The 17,704-nt window shown below is 47.0% G+C and overlaps 1 protein-coding gene across 1 annotated transcript; it reads left to right on the forward strand.

The window, feature by feature from the left end:
* Window positions 1–7,691: 7,691 nt before the first annotated feature.
* Window positions 7,692–9,241, forward strand: LOC134046244 (homeobox protein vent1-like). The gene is made up of 3 exons (XM_062496575.1): window positions 7,692–7,932; window positions 8,115–8,335; window positions 8,699–9,241. The coding sequence occupies exons 1-3, from the start codon at window positions 7,707–7,709 to the stop codon at window positions 9,056–9,058; spliced, it is 807 nt and encodes a 268-aa protein (XP_062352559.1). The 5' UTR covers window positions 7,692–7,706; the 3' UTR covers window positions 9,059–9,241.
* The last annotated feature ends 8,463 nt before the right edge of the window (window positions 9,242–17,704 follow it).

The following is a 17,704-nucleotide window of genomic DNA, read 5'->3' on the forward strand; positions in this document are numbered from 1 at the left end:
AGTTATCAGGGTACAAGGGTGATGATCAAAAGAATTTTAATATTCCAAAGCTGGTTTTCCATAAGTGGCAGTAAAATTCCTTACCACTGCCCTATGCACTTTTAAAATTTGGATAATGAGCCAGTAAACTGATGATCAAAATGGCCTGATTTCAGGCCAGAAAAAGGGCTCTGAGAAGTGATCTTTGACAGTTGACATAAATCTTACGAAGTCAATTGTCAGCTAACATGAAAAGAGCAATAAAAATTTCCATCACTTTAGAGGTGATCTGGGGTGTTATTAGAAGGTTTCCGACACACTGGTGATTTAAACTCCTGTAATGAATGGTCTGAGGGTTCTCTGTCAGCTGCCTTGAATATCTTTTGTATACAGGGGCCAATCTGCCACTTGAGTACCCTTGCCTGGTAAAAAGCAACATTTGTGTGCTGCTGTGGGCAGCGGGCTTGCAGTCGCTTCTGGAAGTCTCCTTGATTATTTTGTAATCTATGCTGTATTCTTCTAGTCTTTCGAGATGTTAGTATTTGTTTGCAATTGCACAAATTGTGTGTCTGTAATGCAAGAGTTTAAGCTTAATTAAAAAGGGCTCAAGTGAGCCCTTGCTCACCTTGCTGAGGTCTCAGGAAAATAATGCAGTCATGGATTAAGGAAATTTGTTGAAACGTAAGTAAAATTCCCGTTCGATGGAGACTTGTTTCTTCAAGTCAGGTATCCTTAAACGGTAACATTAATAAGTCTCTCCGACTCTTTCAAACATCATTAGGAAACTGGGGTGTCTCCAGAGAGAGCTGCAGTCGTGAGTATTTTCCTCTGCTCTAAGGCAGTCATGTTTAAAGCAACAAAACAACAGTCAAGGCAAATAAATGTACAATTTACTATTAAAAAAAAAAAAGTATTAAGCATTAGACTCCATGTGGCTATTCCGTTTTCAATGGAGTACTGGTTGAAGGGTTAGGTGCTCCCTTTATAATCTTGCATAGCCACAGAGGAGAGGCCCACCACTCCTCCAAATGTTCTGCCCAGCCCGTACAAAAGGAATAATGGTAATAACCCTTCCTGCTCGCGGAAGCCAGAGCAGCGTTTTGGGGAGCCGGGGGAGAAGGGACGGAGCACTCCGAGGGCACCGGGACTACCCGCAGCGTTCCGGGAGCCGAACACCCCCGAACCAAATGGGGGAGGGTGAAAGGGAAGTGGGCACGGGCAGCACCACAGCTGGGCCCGGGGAAAGTGAGAGACAGATGGAAAGGCTCAGGAGGAGAGAGGAAGAACAAAGAGCTCCCGCCTGCGGAGGAGGGGAGCAGTTTCCCGGGAGGGGAGCTGCGGGGACGGAGTTTGTGCGGGCAAAGCGGGTGTCGTCGTCTCCCACCTTAATGGTAAAAAGGGAGAGGCGGGAGCACACCTTATCGGGTCCCCCGTGTCCCCGGTGAGAAGTGATCTGGGGCGGCTCTGAAAAAGCCCTCAACCCCTGGGTCTGCCCTCCAGGGCCCGTAACACGGGGCTGCAGCCGCCGGGCTGGGCTGCCCTGCCCGCACCCGAGCTCGGCTCCACCGCGTCCAGCGCTGCCCGGAGTGGGGCAGCAGCTTCCCCTCCGTGCAGAGGTTTAGAGCCAGGCACAGACAACCGGTGCGACAGGGACAACGCGCAGTGCTGCCATCCTTGCCGTGATTTAAACCCGCGGGGTTTGTGGGGACCACGCCGGGTGGATGTGTGCGGCTCCCCGTGTTCTGGCCGAGGCTGGCGGGTTTTGTGCCGGGATGAACGCTGGGTAAGGAGAGTAACGGGGAATCCCAACTCTGGGCACACGAGCTGCAGAACACCTGGCGAGGCAGAAGCTGATCTCTGCTCGAAGGGGTGCTAATGGTCACTTAACATAATGACTCCTTGGCCACAGATATACTCAGCAAGCACATGAAATACTTTGCCAGTGTTTAGGCAGGGCAAATACTGTACTGTTTCCTGGTAATTGCTCAAGTGAACGCGAGAGGTGATGCTCACTTGGCTAAGTCCCTAATGGTATCAGGTTCCTCCGAACGTCTACATGGTAATTTCTCTCCTACCTGCAAAAATCGGCCTCCTCTGGAAGGTAATTACTACGTTCCAGTTGTCTAGAAAACTCTACATGAAGTAATTTCACATTTGCTAAAGCTGTCCAACTCTGGCATTAAAATGCGAATGCACGTTTTTACTTTGATTGAGAGAAAGAAACTCGGACTTCATGCTTTATTCCTGCTTACTTGAACTCCTCCTTCGCCGTGTTTTAGCCCCGGCAGCAGTAAAGGGGCACTAGTGTCAGGGCAGGCCCCTGCACGGTATCGGCCCCTGGCAGGAGACCGGAGTGCTCCGGCACCGCGCCCGCCGCCAGCCCCCGCAGCCGATCCCGGGCAGCGCGGCGGGGACCACGCCGCTTTCGTGTGTTCAACCGCACCGCAACAACCCAGCACCGGAACGCGCAAGCGGCCTGGGCATGTCAGCTACAAATGGGAGGGAGGAAAAGAAAAGAAAGGGGGAAAAGGAAAAAAAAAAAAAAAAAAAAAAAAAAAAAAAAAAAAAAAAGACAAGTCGATTAGCTGGGGAGGAGTAGTTTAATGCTCGTGGTGAGAAATTGTCGGAAGCCCCGGCCCGGCGGCTCTCGAGAAGAGGCTGTATAATCTGGAAACTGGGCTCCCCGGGGAGGAGAAGGGGATGGGAGGGAGAAATTGCCAGAGCGCTAACTTCAAAGTCCTTCTCCCCTGCAGTGCGTGCGCTGAGGGGGAGAACGCTGATTTAATTAACACCGCGGGCCGGGGGAGCCGCCAGGAACCGCGCTCGGAACCGCCCGTCCCAGTTTGGCTAAAGCAGCCATCAGGGGACTGGGAACAGGATCGGGGTGTATCACCCCCCTGCAGCTCCCAGACATGCTGGAGCCACTCCAGGGACCTCTTTACAAACTGGGTGAAGTTACTCGGCGTTGTGTGCTAATCCAGAGAGATCTCGCTCTGTTAGGCCATTACATCTAATTGTTGCCCATTATCTCTTTCTTTGATACTCAATTAGATGACAATTAACTTGCTAAATCCCACCGAAGTGGAGGGGGGGAAAGAAAGAGGAGAGACTTCTTAGTCTTAACGTATCCCTTGTGTTGATTTTACTACTCTTCCTTTATATTTGTGTCTTAAACTCCTATGCTTCGACCTAGTGTTATCCTCCAATAGTACATAGTAGGGAGATGTCTCTGCTATGTCTCTTCGGTGTTCAGGTAGGCTAAGTGCTTTAGTTCTTATTTCAGCTCTTAGTTATTCTGCCTGGGCAATTCTGAACAACTGTGGAGGTGTCACAAGTCCTCAGGCAATGTGGCGATGGCGTACATAGAAATTCAAGTACTAGTTTGTTTCGAGCTGACTTGTACTGTACTTATCGAGTTGCTTTGTCCATTAGTTCTGCATAGCGCACAAAAATATTTCCCTGGTAAACCCTTTTTAATGCAAAGTGCGTGTTTGCTCCCACAGTAGCTGAATGGGAATATCTGGGCTTGCAGCGTGTGAGTCGGGAGTGAAGAGGGTGCAGCACTGTCGGCTGAGTCAGTAGCATTTGTCATTTATTGTGTGTCAGCCCGCATTGTTCCCGTGGGCAAAGGAGCGGCGGGGTGATGGCACTGTTAGTGTTCACGGGTACTTCAAACAGAAAAGCATATATTCCCAAACAATCGATCTCGTTGATGCCTAATTGACTATCTAATAGCACCTATCAAGACATCAAAGGAGACGCTGAATAACCAAGTTAGCATTTCCAAAGGGGAGCAGTGGAGGGTACAAACAGCCATCAGCTGTCCACTGGCCAGGAGCCCAGCCCGGGCCCTGCGGCTGCCTGTGGGCCTGGGATTCCTGGGGCCCCTTCTGAAGCACAGCAAACTGGCTTGTCCTGCTGCATTTTAAAACCCCGTTCCTTACAAAGAGTTCACTTACCTCCGAAGGGCTGCTACACTTCTCCAGGCTCTCTCCTCCTGTCCCTTTGTGCAGCTGAACGTGTTTCTTGTGGGGTTCGAATGTTGGGGTATTTTTGGTTTGGGTTTGATGAGTTTTTCACTTTCTCATGGTGGAGTGGGTGGCGTTGCAGTTGTTTGGGGTTTTTTTTGCACCCCCTATAAATAGCCACTTCTCCAGTTTTGTCAAGAAAATACTGGAGAATCTGTGCTTCTCATAAATATCATTGGATCTGCCTATGATGGAGCCACTATTCCAGATCTGGTGGCCTAGTACATCAGCTCTCAATCTATGATACATGCTATGACAATTTGGTCTGTATATTGATTATTGATTTGAGGTTTTTGTTTGGGTTGTTTTTTGTTTTTGTTTTTTTTTTTCCCCATGGTCTACTTACAGGCATGGCTAGCAGATAGAAAGAAAGTTTGCAACATAATTTGCCCAACTATGCTAGCAATATTCCCCTTGAGAATGACTATTTTTCTGTTGGCAAAATATGGCCACTTTTTCTTATGTTTTCATGCAAGATCAATGTGATAGTCTGTTGAAGGCCTTGGCACACCAACAGCATTCCTGGGCAACAAAAGTACTTCAGCATCTGGCAAAGGATGAGTATCTAGTGTCCTGTGCAGGAGATGCTGCAGCCTGAACGATGGGCTGCTGCCGTCCTGCCTGTTCCCATGGGTTTATGTTCCATGTGTGCACAAAGCCTCAGATGAAATATTCCCAGGCATAGCAGTGAGAGAAATCTACCATTTGTCCTTAAGAGTCTTGTAGAGCTCACATGAGAAGAGCACTCTGTCCTGACAGCTGTATCTGTGATTATCACATCCTGGCATGAATCACTGCAGTGACATTGAGGGTATCACAGCAAGTTACAAGAGGGCATAAATTTTCAGCACATTTCTGAATATTCTGAAGTTCTGAGTATACAGAATTCTATAGGAAAGTACACAATTTCCGAGAGAATTTAGATTTATTTTTCATCGTGTTTATGTATCAATTGAATGCTGTAAAAATTTCACGTGATAGAAAAGAACTGAATGGAAGTAAATGTGTGTTTCAGATGAGCTCCATATTACTGCAAGGTGAGGGGAAGATTAAACTGCAGATGCAGGGCCTCTGTCCACTCAGGGTCATTAAAGTTTTCAAGTTTCTCAAGCTGCCACCTCTTTCTAATGGGAACTGCAATGGCCACATAACACCTTCCACACTTTTCCCATCTGTTCCAAGGTTTTGTGGTCCACAGATGCAGCTACTTTCATCTGGGGGTGGGGGCTCCTAGTGTTGGATTTAAATGTGTCGCTAAATAGGCAATTCAGATTGGAGTCTAATAAAAAAAGAAATCCGTTTTCATTGACTTTCAGCAAACAGTGGGGCAGGTCAGCTGCTTCCCTCGATTCCCAGCCAAAGGAGAAAGAGGAAATGGCAGCAGTTTTTCCGGGTTAATAACAGTTCCGTTCTATAAGACATGTAACCTACCACTGCAAATGTTATTCTCTGGGCACAGCACTGAGTGGTCATCTTGTGTCTGGTTCAATTTTGGCAGCTGGGGATGAAGTGTCTCTCCTCGAGGGTTGTCCCTGTGTGTTTCTGTGTGCTCGGATGGGAGACCCAAGGCTGCCTGGCTTGGGTACAGGTTTCTTCTGCTGGAGAAACGGTGGGGGAAGAGTGCCTTGCTGGAAGCAGGGGTCATGCTGCTTGCTTGGTAGAGGTGCACTCAGTTTAGGAGTTCCTGATAGTGGTTTTCATGTATTGACTCTAAACTTCTTTTTAGTGAGGTAGTCAGGCTCTGCAGGTAGCACTCACTGCTTTACCAAGGACAACTTGCTATGAATGAGTTTCTGTGTCCAGAACATGAGTTTCTCTGCTTGGATTTGTCCACATATAGGGCAATTCAGAAATTGCTGTTCTGAAGTAAGATAGGAGACAACACAGCGGTACATTTGCTTCAGAAAAAGAGGGACCAAACGCAAGTGGAATAGTTCAGGAATAGTTATTAAAACTTGAAGTCATTAAAATTAATGTGCAGGCTCTTAGTTAAATTTGGAAACAGTGAGTGACCTACCCCTGCTTGACTGAAACGCGTCTAGGATTTAAACGTTCATGTTACAATGGCTTTGGTTGGGGTCAGTGGCACTCACAGGTGTGCGGTTCTGATCCAGGGTGGGATCCAGCTGTATTCAAGTGCTTGGGCGTTTGCATTGGCTTGTGCATATCAGACAAAATGACAGTCTTGTGCCAGCAGTAAGTGAAACTCCTTTAGTGCCTGTGCCCAGCACCCCTCAAAGAGCAGGGCGATCTCTCTGTCGGGGCTGTGCCGACGGAGCCACGGCCTTTCCCATCCCTGGCCTGAGGGGATGGTGTTGCAAGCAAAGCTTCAGGAGGCATCCAGCTCTCGGGCTCAGTGGGCTTGGTGAGGTATTTGCATTGCTCAGGTGCCTGGGCTTTATCCCTCCCCCGAGGCCAGTGTGGGGATAAGCCGACTCTGTGGGATCGGGAGGGGTCGATAACCCTCTATCGATTCCCGCGGCCGCGAAGTTACGGGAACAGCTGAGATAATGAAAATGAATAGCACGAAATGAGGGGGTTTTTTTTCCAAATGTTTTTCATTGTAAAATGGGGAGGTGGTTTAGCTGGGGATTGGTTGACTTTTTGTTTTTTGGTTTTTTTTTTTCTTTTAAGAGAAAAAAACCCCTCACATTGCCCATTTGTGTGGGAACCAAAATTATTGCTGTATTTGAGAAAGAAACAGACTATTTCCCTGTTAGAGTCAGGTTTATGGTGTCCACTCCTTCCGGTGATGCATCCGAGCAGGAACTCTGAGGACTTTGGAGTCGTCATTGAAACTGAGCTCCTCTCAGTGCATTTTCCCAGTGGGAGGGATTGGGGCTGGCTTCCATTCTCCTTTTAGCGAGGGTTAGAATGTGAGTTATTCAATTATCGCTACTGTCGATGTGCTCGTGGTCTGTGTGGTATTTTTTACTGCCGTGACCGAAAGCCCGGTGAAGTTGAACAAAAGAAGAACCTGGAGACGGGCTGAGCTGCCGAGATACCCCGTTCCCCCAGCCAAAGATGGGAGATGTCTTGGCATCCTCCCTGCATTACAAGGGCACCGTCCCTCTCGGGAATCGGCATATGGATTGGGGTAGTATGAAGCTGATGAGGTGCGAGCTCCGCTGCTCACTCAGTGCTTTGATCACTGAAGGATTGGGGAGATGGGCTGCGTTTTCTGGCTAGACAGACGGCGCCAAGTTCAAGCTGAGAGAGCCCGAGGCTCTGCTCATCTCCAGCCTGACTCTGGCCCGGAGAGTGAGGGCTGAGCCTGGAGGAGAGGGGCTTCTTGATTTTGGCCCCCCGTGGATTTTTCCAGGGAGGGAAAAGAACGGTGGGACCGGCAGATTCTATCCGAGGTTCCTTATCTCTCACCACTGCCCCGGCCCCGTGGATGCGTGTCCGGCAGCCACCAGTCTTTAGCTCCGTTTGCGGGGCTGGGGCTGGCCGTGCCCTGCCCTCCAGGGGAGAGGGGCAGCTTTGCACTTCAAGGGGGTCTCCCCGACCTCGCAGACACGCTGGAGCCATGGGCTGTAGACATTTGCCAGACGTGTGAACTTTCCTCCTCGCCGGTAGCTGCTATCTCTGCTCGACTCCCACTTTGATGTGTGTTCGCACTTACAAACCACCCCTCCCGGGACGGAGCGCCCATATAAGAGCGGGCCGCGGCCGCGGGTCGCCCAGCCTCTCTTCGCCATGAATCAGGCCCAGATCCCCTCGGCGGAGACCAAGCCCCAAGGGGTCAGGCCCCACATCTGCTGTGCGCCCCCTCCCCGCGCCCCCACCTCTCTGGGCAGCCCCACCCTGCTGGTCAGAGCCAAGCCCCGACGGGGCAGCCCCCAGCCGGACAGCGAGCCCTGCGTGGCGGAGCGGAGCCCGGACGATCCCCGGGATATCACCGACCCCTGCCCGGCGCAGCCAGGTGGGTGAGGCGAGAACGGGCGGAGGGAAGAGCGGGACGGGCGGGCGGGCGGGCGGGCTGGGGACACGCCGGGATCCGGGCTCCCGCCGGTGCAACACGCTGGCGGGGCTGAGGGGCGGCGGAGGCACATCTCCAGCCGGGGCAGGGGTCTCACCGCCGCTCCTCCTCCTCCTCCTGCGCAGCCCCCGACGGCGGCTGGCTCAGCGCCGACGAGTCCTCGGGCTACGAGAGCGAGAGCGCAGGAGGGGAGCGCGGCGGGACCCGCGGGCGGCAGCGGCGGGCGCGCACCGCCTTCACCTCGGAGCAGGTGTGCCGGCTGGAGAAAACCTTCCAGCGCCAGAAGTACCTGGGCGCCACGGAGCGGAGGAAGCTGGCGGCTGCCTTGCAGCTCTCGGAGATCCAGGTTAGTCCCGCAGGAAGCGGATCCTTCCCCGCCCCGTTTGGCAGGAGCAGCCAGGGTCGGCGGTCCCGCATCCGTCTTTCCGGACGTAGCACTCGAGTTTTGTAGGGGCTCTGGGATCCCTCGGGGATTAACGAGTTACCACTCCGGCAAATTTTCGTCACTTTCTATCGGGAGGCTATCAAGGCTTTTTTTTTTTTTTAATTTATTTCTTGGTGAGGTAAACTGTCCTGGATATATGGCGATCTGCGTGTATACCATGCAGACCTTATATCTGGTCTTAAAGAATCTGATTATTGTAAAATCCCTGAACGCAGCCACTCTTCCCTCTACATCCCACAGATCCTATTTTTTTTTCTTGCTTAGATTAAGACCTGGTTTCAGAACCGGAGGATGAAACTGAAGAGACAGATCCAGGACCACCAGCACAGCTTCGTGTCCCCTGTTCCAGCCCACAGCTACTCCCCGGGGACCTCACCAACTCTGTTCCAGGATGGTCTCCACTACCCCTTCGCTGCCCAGCACCAGAGACTCCTCCCTTTTGCCCCGATACCTGCTGTGCAGTTCAGCTTCTCCTTTCCCAGATACGATGCATCGCAAAGCACCTACCACTTTATGGCAAACGAATTCCCCTACTATCACCAACACCTTCTTCCTCATCCTTCTTTCCATCCAGTTATTCAGAGCAAAATGGACAGGCAATGCCATCCTTTATATGCATTATAGTGAAAAAAGTGGTTTATACCGTTATGTATTTAATGCTCAGAATCTCTTGCCTGATTTGGAAGAGTGTCTTTACTGCAAGTTAAATGTTAACATGAATAATTATATATTTGATAATAAAATATTAATAAATCTAGTATAAAATGTGTTGTATATATATATATGGTTTTCATTGCTCCACCCAGGTTTTTCATAAATGTGTATGTAAATAAATAAAGCATGAGTTGAGTTATACGTGTCAGCTCTTTAAGAGGTTGCACTTGTGCATGTTTTGTCTGATTTTCCTACCCTCCCACCGAGACTGTCTGTCTGTTGTTGAGTGTTTGGTAGCTTGGACAGAGGTGACTGCACCCAGTTGCCCTGTACTGCGCTTTGAGCTAAGTACATCCTCCAAAGAAAGGATAAGCTGTCAGTGAGCTTTTTTCTTTCTTCTTCTCTTCTCTTCTCTTCTCTTCTCTTCTCTTCTCTTCTCTTCTCTTCTCTTCTCTTCTCTTCTCTTCTCTTCTCTTCTCTTCTCTTCTCTTCTCTTCTCTTCTCTTCTCTTCTCTTCTCTTCTCTTCTCTTCTCTTCTCTTCTCTTCTCTTCTCTTCTCTTCTCTTCTCTTCTCTTCTCTTCTCTTCTCTTCTCTTCTCTTCTCTTCTCTTCTCTTCTCTTCTCTTCTCTTCTCTTCTCTTCTCTTCTCTTCTCTTCTCTTCTCTTCTCTTCTCTTCTCTTCTCTTCTCTTCTCTTCTCTTCTCTTCTCTTCTCGACTTCTCTCGCAAGTCCAGTCCCATTTTCCATGTGCAGGCAGCAGAGGTAAGAGTATTTATTAAGTCAGAATGTTTTTGAACAGGAAGTAACGGGTCAGGGCTTCATTACGGAATTTTAGTTTTTAAATTGCCCAAAAAAATGCTAGGTAAAAAAAGACTTTGGGTGTAATTGTGTCTAGTTCAAAGCCGTATCATCTGAATAGGATTGTAACCTGAAAATTTGGCATTTGTCTCACAGCTAGAAAACAATTATAATTGCATTCTTTGCAATTTGCACTTTTTAAAGCAATTTCATCTATTCCCTTTAAGCATGTAAAGTTTTGTTTTAGTAATCCTGAAATGTGTTAGTTTTTTTTAGTTCTTCCTGGGATTGGTGCTCACTCCTAAAAGAGTTTAGTTAACACTCGTTTCTTAGTCTAGATTTTAATAAGGTTTCCTCAGTTAACCTGTAAGGCCTCTTAAATACTTGATTGTTGCACTGTAGTCTAAATTTCCACCCTCCGCCCTCTCATTCAGTGAGTCATCAAGAGTTTCGATGTAATAGCCTAGGGGCTTCTCACTTGTGAAAAAGATACTTGGGAGGGCTAAAGAGAATTCTCTGTAGAGTGTGTTCAAAGTGACCCAGAAATGCCCAGGTTGCCCCTTCAGCTGCCTGGCTGTGTCACAGATCAGTGCTGCCCTGGTAGTGCACAGAAGGGCTGTGGTGGGGGAAATTCCTTTGAGTGTCTCCCAGCTTCCCCTCTTCCCTGTTGCCTACCAACCGGGTTGGGGTGGGGAGGGTACTTTTTTTGCCTTGTGAGCAGAGGAAGGGAGGGTTTGGGTTTCTTTGTTGGTGGTTTTTCATTTTGTTTTGTGTTAATTTTTTCTCTCTTTACAACTGCAGAGTAGTCTAAACCATCACCTGGCAAGCAAGTTTGGTCTGGATTGGGGAAGGTGATGTAGTCACATCTGCTGCAGCTGCTTTATATTGATGGAAGGTCTCTTGTTTCCCATTGTCTAAAGGCTTGGCTTTGCCACTTTACATTAAACTTGCTTTGTGGCTTTTTGGAACAGGCCTAAGGGTTCCTAAGATCAAGCCTAAACTAATACAGTAGTTTAAAAGTTAGGGAAGGTTATCAAGTTACAGCTTCAACTTTTGGAAGTAAAAAGAAATGTTTTCTTTTAGTGTTCAAAGAGAGCAGAATTGATGAACAATTCGTTTTCATAAGCAGATTTAAGTTCTAAGTATGTTTGGCATTGGCATCAATAACTTGCCAATTAATTCCTTATCTTTATCTTTTTTAGTGCATAAATGCAACATGTCCATCAAAAAAACAGGTGAGACCACTTGAATGGTGTAGAATATAAAAATAAAAGAAAATACTGGGCAACTTGTTCAGATTTCTTTATAGTGCTCTTACCTTTGGTAACATTTCAATTTCAATGCACTTGGCTTTACCTCACAAATGTTTCCGTAAAAACACCCATCAGGTAGAAGGGACAAAGTTTTAACATAATTGTCTATTAAATTACATAGTTACTACGTACATTTCAGTGTAAACAGTACACCACTTTTTTAGTGGAGATCTCCACATGATTATAGGTTATTATCTGAAAACTTTTAGATAGGAAAAATTATATGGAAGTTTCCATACAGCATGGTGAAGGCTGTAGGAACAGAGAAATTTAATGTCCTCCACTTTTACACTCAGTATAACTCCTATAATACGGGTAAATTATTTTGTCCCCTAATAGAACTTTTTATGTAAAAGAAAACAATTAAAAAAATTTAATATTTTTAATATAACAAAATAAATAGTTACTCTTAGATATATTTGGCACTTTTTTGAGGTTACAGATAATCGTTGACATTTTTAACAGGAAGGAGGATCTGGTTGGAACATCAGTCTTTCGTGTTCTGTGGTTAGAGTCACTGCTGGAAGCACAGAAGAGTAACAAGATAATCCTGGCCCGGGAGGCAATAGTAAAGCTGGACTTGGCAAAACTGACTGAAGAGACTGAGTTGGAACAGAAGGCAGCAACCAGGCAGTGTTTGGCATAGCTGGGTGAAGGGAAACAGCAGAGGCAGCAGAGACATTGACACCCACCCCATGAGGACAGCTGGATGTAGCCGTGTCTGAGTAACAATGATAGGGCGAAAACAAGCCCGAGAAAAGAGCTTCGATCCTGGCATCTTGAGTTTGGCGTTTGAACTTCATACGACGATTCTGAAACCAGGTTTTTATCTGAGGATAAGAAAAAAAAGAGTCAAGAACCAAACCCCTCATCCTTTTTCCATATAGTAATGCACCCTGAAGGCAGACTTATTGCCAAAGTAACAGAATGAATTAACGTGTAGGGCTAATAACGTTGGTCTATATTTAATGCAGAGTAATTGTCTCGGCATGATGAAGAATTAAAGCCATGAACACTCCACGATGCATGGGAAGCCAATACTCAGATCTGGATCAGGGCTGTAACACAAGACTTGTGCAGTGGGGCTAAAAGGGCTGGGTAGAGGTAGTTCTGTTCAAAAATCCTGCAATGTACCTATCAAAGAGATACATAAACATAAGAAAGAAGTAGCTTGAAAACTCCAGTGTCGGAGATTGCAAAAGTACTTTTACCACCCAGCGAGGTTTCGTCTTTTGAACCTGCATCCACCGTTTTCAATGTGCACCTTGTCCCTGGAGCGCTCGGAGCTGCGCCGGGCGAGACGGGGCTGTCCATTTGCCCGAGCCCCGTTTGCTGCCAGCGGGGCGAGGCCGGCGAGCGGCCCGGGCCGCCGCACCTGCGGGAGCTGTCCCTGGGCCCCGCTCCCAGGTGCGATGTCTCCCGGCCCCGTGGGACCCGCGTCCCGCTCGGGCGGAGGGCGAGGCCGCGCTCACCTGGCTCTGAGAGAGGTTCAGCACGGCGGCCAAGCGCCGCTTCTCGCCGGCGCCGATGTAGCGCTGCTCGCGGAAGCTGCGCTCCAGCTCCTGCAGCTGCGCCGCCGAGAACTTGGTGCGGGACCGCCCGGGCGCGGAGCTCTCCGGCACCGCTTCGTGCCCGGGGCGCTCCGCGGCCTCCCGCTCCCCGGGCGAGCCTGCGGGGACAGACGGAGGCGTCCGAAGGGGAACCTTTCGGGGAACCCGTCCCTCGGCGGGCCCCGGGCCCCGCGGGCGGTGACACAGTGCCGGCCGTGCCCCGCCCGCGGGGACCGAAAGCGCCGCGCCCGCCGCCGTGCGGGGGGACCCGGAGGGCGCGGCCGGCACTCACCGGGCATCTCCCGGGCTCCGCCGCGGCTGCTCTGGGCCAGCCACTCCACCGAGAAGGGCCCTTTCTCCATGTCCCCAGCCCTGCCGGCCCTCGGTGGAGCCGCCCCGGCCGCCGGGGCAAACATTTAAAGCGCCTTCGCCGGCGTGGTTTGAAAAAGCCCAAAGCATCAAATGAGGCCGGGGACAAAAGACCTCGTTGAGAGGCGCTTTAATCTCCCCTTTCAGGTGATTGTTACATCCGCCTAATCTCCCAGCGCGCTAGTTTGCAGAACTCAAGGCTGCCTGGCCTGGCGCCAAGTTCAGCTCGGAGTCGTCTCAGCACGTCGGTGCTGGGAATTGCATCACGGCCTGGGCTTCTTCACGCTGCCCGAGCTGCCCTCGGCCCCTCGATTCCCAGCGTTCATCTCCTGCTATGAAAGACGAGGATTCGGAAGGGACTGATAACAAAGAAGAACAGGAAGAAGCCCCTTTTATGAGTCTTATGCTAAAATTTTGAGCCCCTCTTGCCTGTTTGATGCAAGGCTTGAAAGAATCCCCTTGCCTTTCCATCAGCAAAGGAAGTAGAGACGTGAGGCAGGAACAAGTGAGTAGTTCTCGTCAGATAGAAATCTTGAAGAAACACTGATACAGTATCTTATCGATATGCCTGTGAGGACATCAGTGCTCTTTACTAAGTCTGGGTGGGTAGAGGTTGTTTGAGCTTGCAGTTACTTGGAAAGTGCAGGGTTAAATATTTTGGTGCTGTCCATGAGGTGGAGTGCTGCAGTCAGGACTCTCATCTTCCTCTGAGTCTTAAGTACACTTGTTGACTTCAGTTTATGTAGTATAAGAGATTTCAAGAAGGCTTCAGGAAGAGAATGGTTGAAACTAGAGGACAGAGGCATTTGCATAGCAATTTGCTAGGTCGTTTTCAGAAAACGGGGTGGGAAGTTCTGAATGATTTGAGTTCATGCTTATGAATTTATTTAAGAATAAGATTAAGCAATGAGCAGTTATGTGTCAGGATATTGGACAAGATCAGAAACACTGAAAAAGTTACTAGCTCGTTTGAATTTATCTATTCATGTCTTAAAGAGCCATCTCTTTCCTCTGAATCCCAAGAAAGAAATGTGTGCATTTCAAAGTAAACAGTTCTGATGTTCTTATGAAGTAGATCAAAGAAGAGGAGTGTAAACTCTGTTCAGAGGCAGTCTGTTCAAGGATGATTCAGATAAGGGTGAGAAAAGAACCACTTTTACGGTCTGAAGTGGGCCTGGGATGGCACAGTCCTTATCCTCGGCAAGCACGGGCTAACACATTTACAGGTTGTTTCAGTAAACAGCCACCGCTGCTTGAGTTTACACAGCCAGAGATAATGAAGCAGCTTCCACGCGGAGCGGAACATGTTTGAGGCAACGTGCTAATTCTTAAACTTCAAAGAATTTCATGTCACCTTTTATGAAGGGTGATGTATTTATAGTTAGATGGCTGTAAGTAAGATAATGCTACACTCGCAGCTCTCCCTCGTCTTAGGTTTTCTGTGTTTCTCAGGTAGGATTCTTATTTTCTCCCCTAAAATGCAATATAATTTTGTTAACTATGTTGAGGCGTGACACACCTAAGAAATTTTTACACTCTGATTTTGAATATTCTTCATACATTCATCTGCTTTCATAAAGTCTTTTGTTATTCTTGTAGTAAAAAAAAAAAATCTCTTTAATATCTACCTGAGGAGTCTGGGAGGAACTTTTTGTTGTTTTGGGGGGTTTTTTTTGTGTCTTTTTGTTGTTTTTTTTTTTTTTTTTTTAATAAACACGACACTTCTAATAGGTGACTCCATATGCTTTGTCGTAAAGCAATGACTTGGCTGACCTGACACTTAAGGTTTAAAGAAAAGCTCTTCTGACTAAGCTAACAGAGACAGTGTTGCATTGTCTTCATGTGCTCCTGCTTCCATCCACAGTAATTTGCAGCTCTTAAAAGCAATTAAGAGGCAAGTTGAAAGCTACAGCTTTTCTTTTTAGTAAAAACCAATCCAAACCCACCACCACCACCCCGCCCCTTCTCTTAATTTCCATAAGGTTATGGTAAAAATTACTGGAAAATGATTCAGTGTTCAGGACGGTTTGTCTGGAATGGACCATTCTAAATAATGGACCATTATTTTTTAGTTATTTTTAGTTTCCTAGTCTCATAACCCTACAAATTTATCCTCCAGAAAGTAAAGTTTGGTCTGGAAAAATGAGTAAATTCTGGACAGTTTCTGAAGTGAATTATTGTAATTTTAGTGCTACAGGTAACATCTAACCAGAAGGATTCCTTTGTTATATTAATTTTCCTAGTTGTTGATTATAGTGCTTATTTTACTAGATGAATACTTGTGTTGAAACAATGACGATTTTGCCGCTGTGATGACACTTTTAAAATTTGTATTTTAGTGTCAATGAAACTTTTCCGTTTGTGGGTATTTCAGCTTTTTTTACCCTGTTTTCATGGATCATGCTATTATTTGACTATATTGAAATAATTGATTGCACGATTTCAGGAGAAAAGCCCTAATTTCAAAAGACACAAGAAGCTAATACAATATTTTATTTCTCTCTAAGCAAAGCAGCCTTTCAGACTATGGTTTAGGTCGTGAGGCTTCCTTCCTACTTTTTTTCATGCAGAAAACCATGTACAGACATACAATGAAAGTGACTCTGGTGGCTGTTTCAGACACTAGCTCTATTACTGTAAACAGAAGTAGATGATATAATGACTAAACTTTCCTGTGCTGGCATGTGACTGCACTAAAAAAGCTGCATAGTGTTCTATTTTGTTAGAAAAATAGTGTGTTCTATTTTGTTATTAATAGGTTTTATTCTTGTTAGTGTGGTTATTTACCTCTCTAAGATCTTTCTGTTATGTTTCCTTTGGTTGATATTTCAAATTTAGAGACTTGAGGTATTGTGGTGTGTAATTGATTGATTTTGGGGAGGCGACGTCCTAATTAAAAACAATTTTTTTTTTTTGCCAATTGTCATTTGAGCTGCAATGATAGAACTAAACAGGAAACTCAACAAAACTAGAAGTACCGGTGGCTATGAAGGTGATAAACTCCTGAAAAATTACACTTGAAATACGTTATTTTAAAAATACGCTAATGTTCATGCCTGAGTGTTATTGTGATGATTTACATGAGATACCGATCATGGCTTGAGGCAAAGTTGCCATTAAAAGGACTTCGATGGAGTGATTGGATCTCATAAGCGACCATCACATGAGAGCAATTACAAGTCAAAAGGTAATTGTCGTGTGTTTCTGGTTAGCAATTAACATTCGTCAGAAGATGTGATGAAACATTTATCCCATTTTCCATTGATTATCAGCACTTTTTATGAACACGTGGACTGCAAAATCCATGATGACTCAAACTTTGAACGTAACTGGTAAGCTGGTAGTAAGTGCAGTGGAGCTGCAACTGACCCACGTTTTACTGCTGCAATTTAATGACAGCTTTTCTTGACAGAGCCCTCTGTAAGAACGTCTGGTGACACCTACAGCTGCGCTTTCTGTTGTCTAAGTGTCTTCTGGAAATAACTTTATGATGTGTCTCAAAGTTGTTAATGTTTTTAATCATTGTATCAGTTGTCAAGATAATTTCCTGCAAAGCAGCAATTACTTTTCTCGTATTGGTTTGAGCACAGAAAATATTAGTGCATAGAAGGTGTAGTTGGATTTGTCAATATACTAGCAATGAAGACTTCTGGAAACAGGTTATTCAATTATTTTAACAAATATTAATGACATTAATCAGATAAAAACTTTACAAACTACATTAATTTCTATCTCATACAACGGACATGCCTATCTAAATGAAACACCAGCTCTGCTGTTGGAAAGAATTGTTTCACTCCTCCTGCTTCCATGTTTTTTTTGCCATGCTTTTTCCCCATATGCTCTGAGTTTAGATGCCCCTCTGGTTTATCAAGGAGTCCATTTAGGTTTCTAAGCCAGCAGGAAAGAGAGGGGAAAGAAAAAAAAAAAAAGAAAATGGCTTTTTTTTTTTTTAACAGTTTGAAGATATACCCACTTACTGAAAAGTTGGACGAGCTCTGTAACTTGCACAGAGCAATGCTTGAAGCATGGAAGGGAAGAGGAAGAACCAGGATGTTTCATTCAGTAGTGAATAGATTTGTTGCTTTATATAAGTAAATTCAGGTGTCTCTACAGTCAGTGGGTCACTATAATTCCTTACTTTTTCCAGATGGAGATAGTAAGGTAGAATAAGGTGAGAGCTGGATTGATGTGCAGATGGACATGTAACTCGCTAGTAAATAAATACTGATTTTTGAATATGACTTCTACTGTCACGGCTTCCTTTTGCCATCTTTTCTAGCTGTTTACCCTCTGCTTCAGCAGAGCTCTCCAACCCACGGCTGCTCCAGCCGGGTGTCGCTCTCTGGCCCCCTCCCTCCCTGCCTCCCTCCCTGCCTGCCTCCCTCCCTCCCTGCCTCCCTCCCTCTCTGCCTCCCTCCGGCTGCCACTGCCCGGAGCCGGCGGGCACGGCTGGGGACAGGCTCGGTCCCGTTCGATCCCGGGCTGTGCCGGGGACAGGCTCGGTCCCGCTCGGTCCCGGGCACAGATGGGGACAGGCTCGGTCCCGTTCGGTCCCGGGCACGGATGGGGACAGGCTCGGTCCC

The sequence above is a fragment of the Cinclus cinclus genome, chromosome 7 (assembly GCF_963662255.1).
Source record: "Cinclus cinclus chromosome 7, bCinCin1.1, whole genome shotgun sequence".
Lineage (NCBI taxonomy): Eukaryota > Metazoa > Chordata > Aves > Passeriformes > Cinclidae > Cinclus > Cinclus cinclus.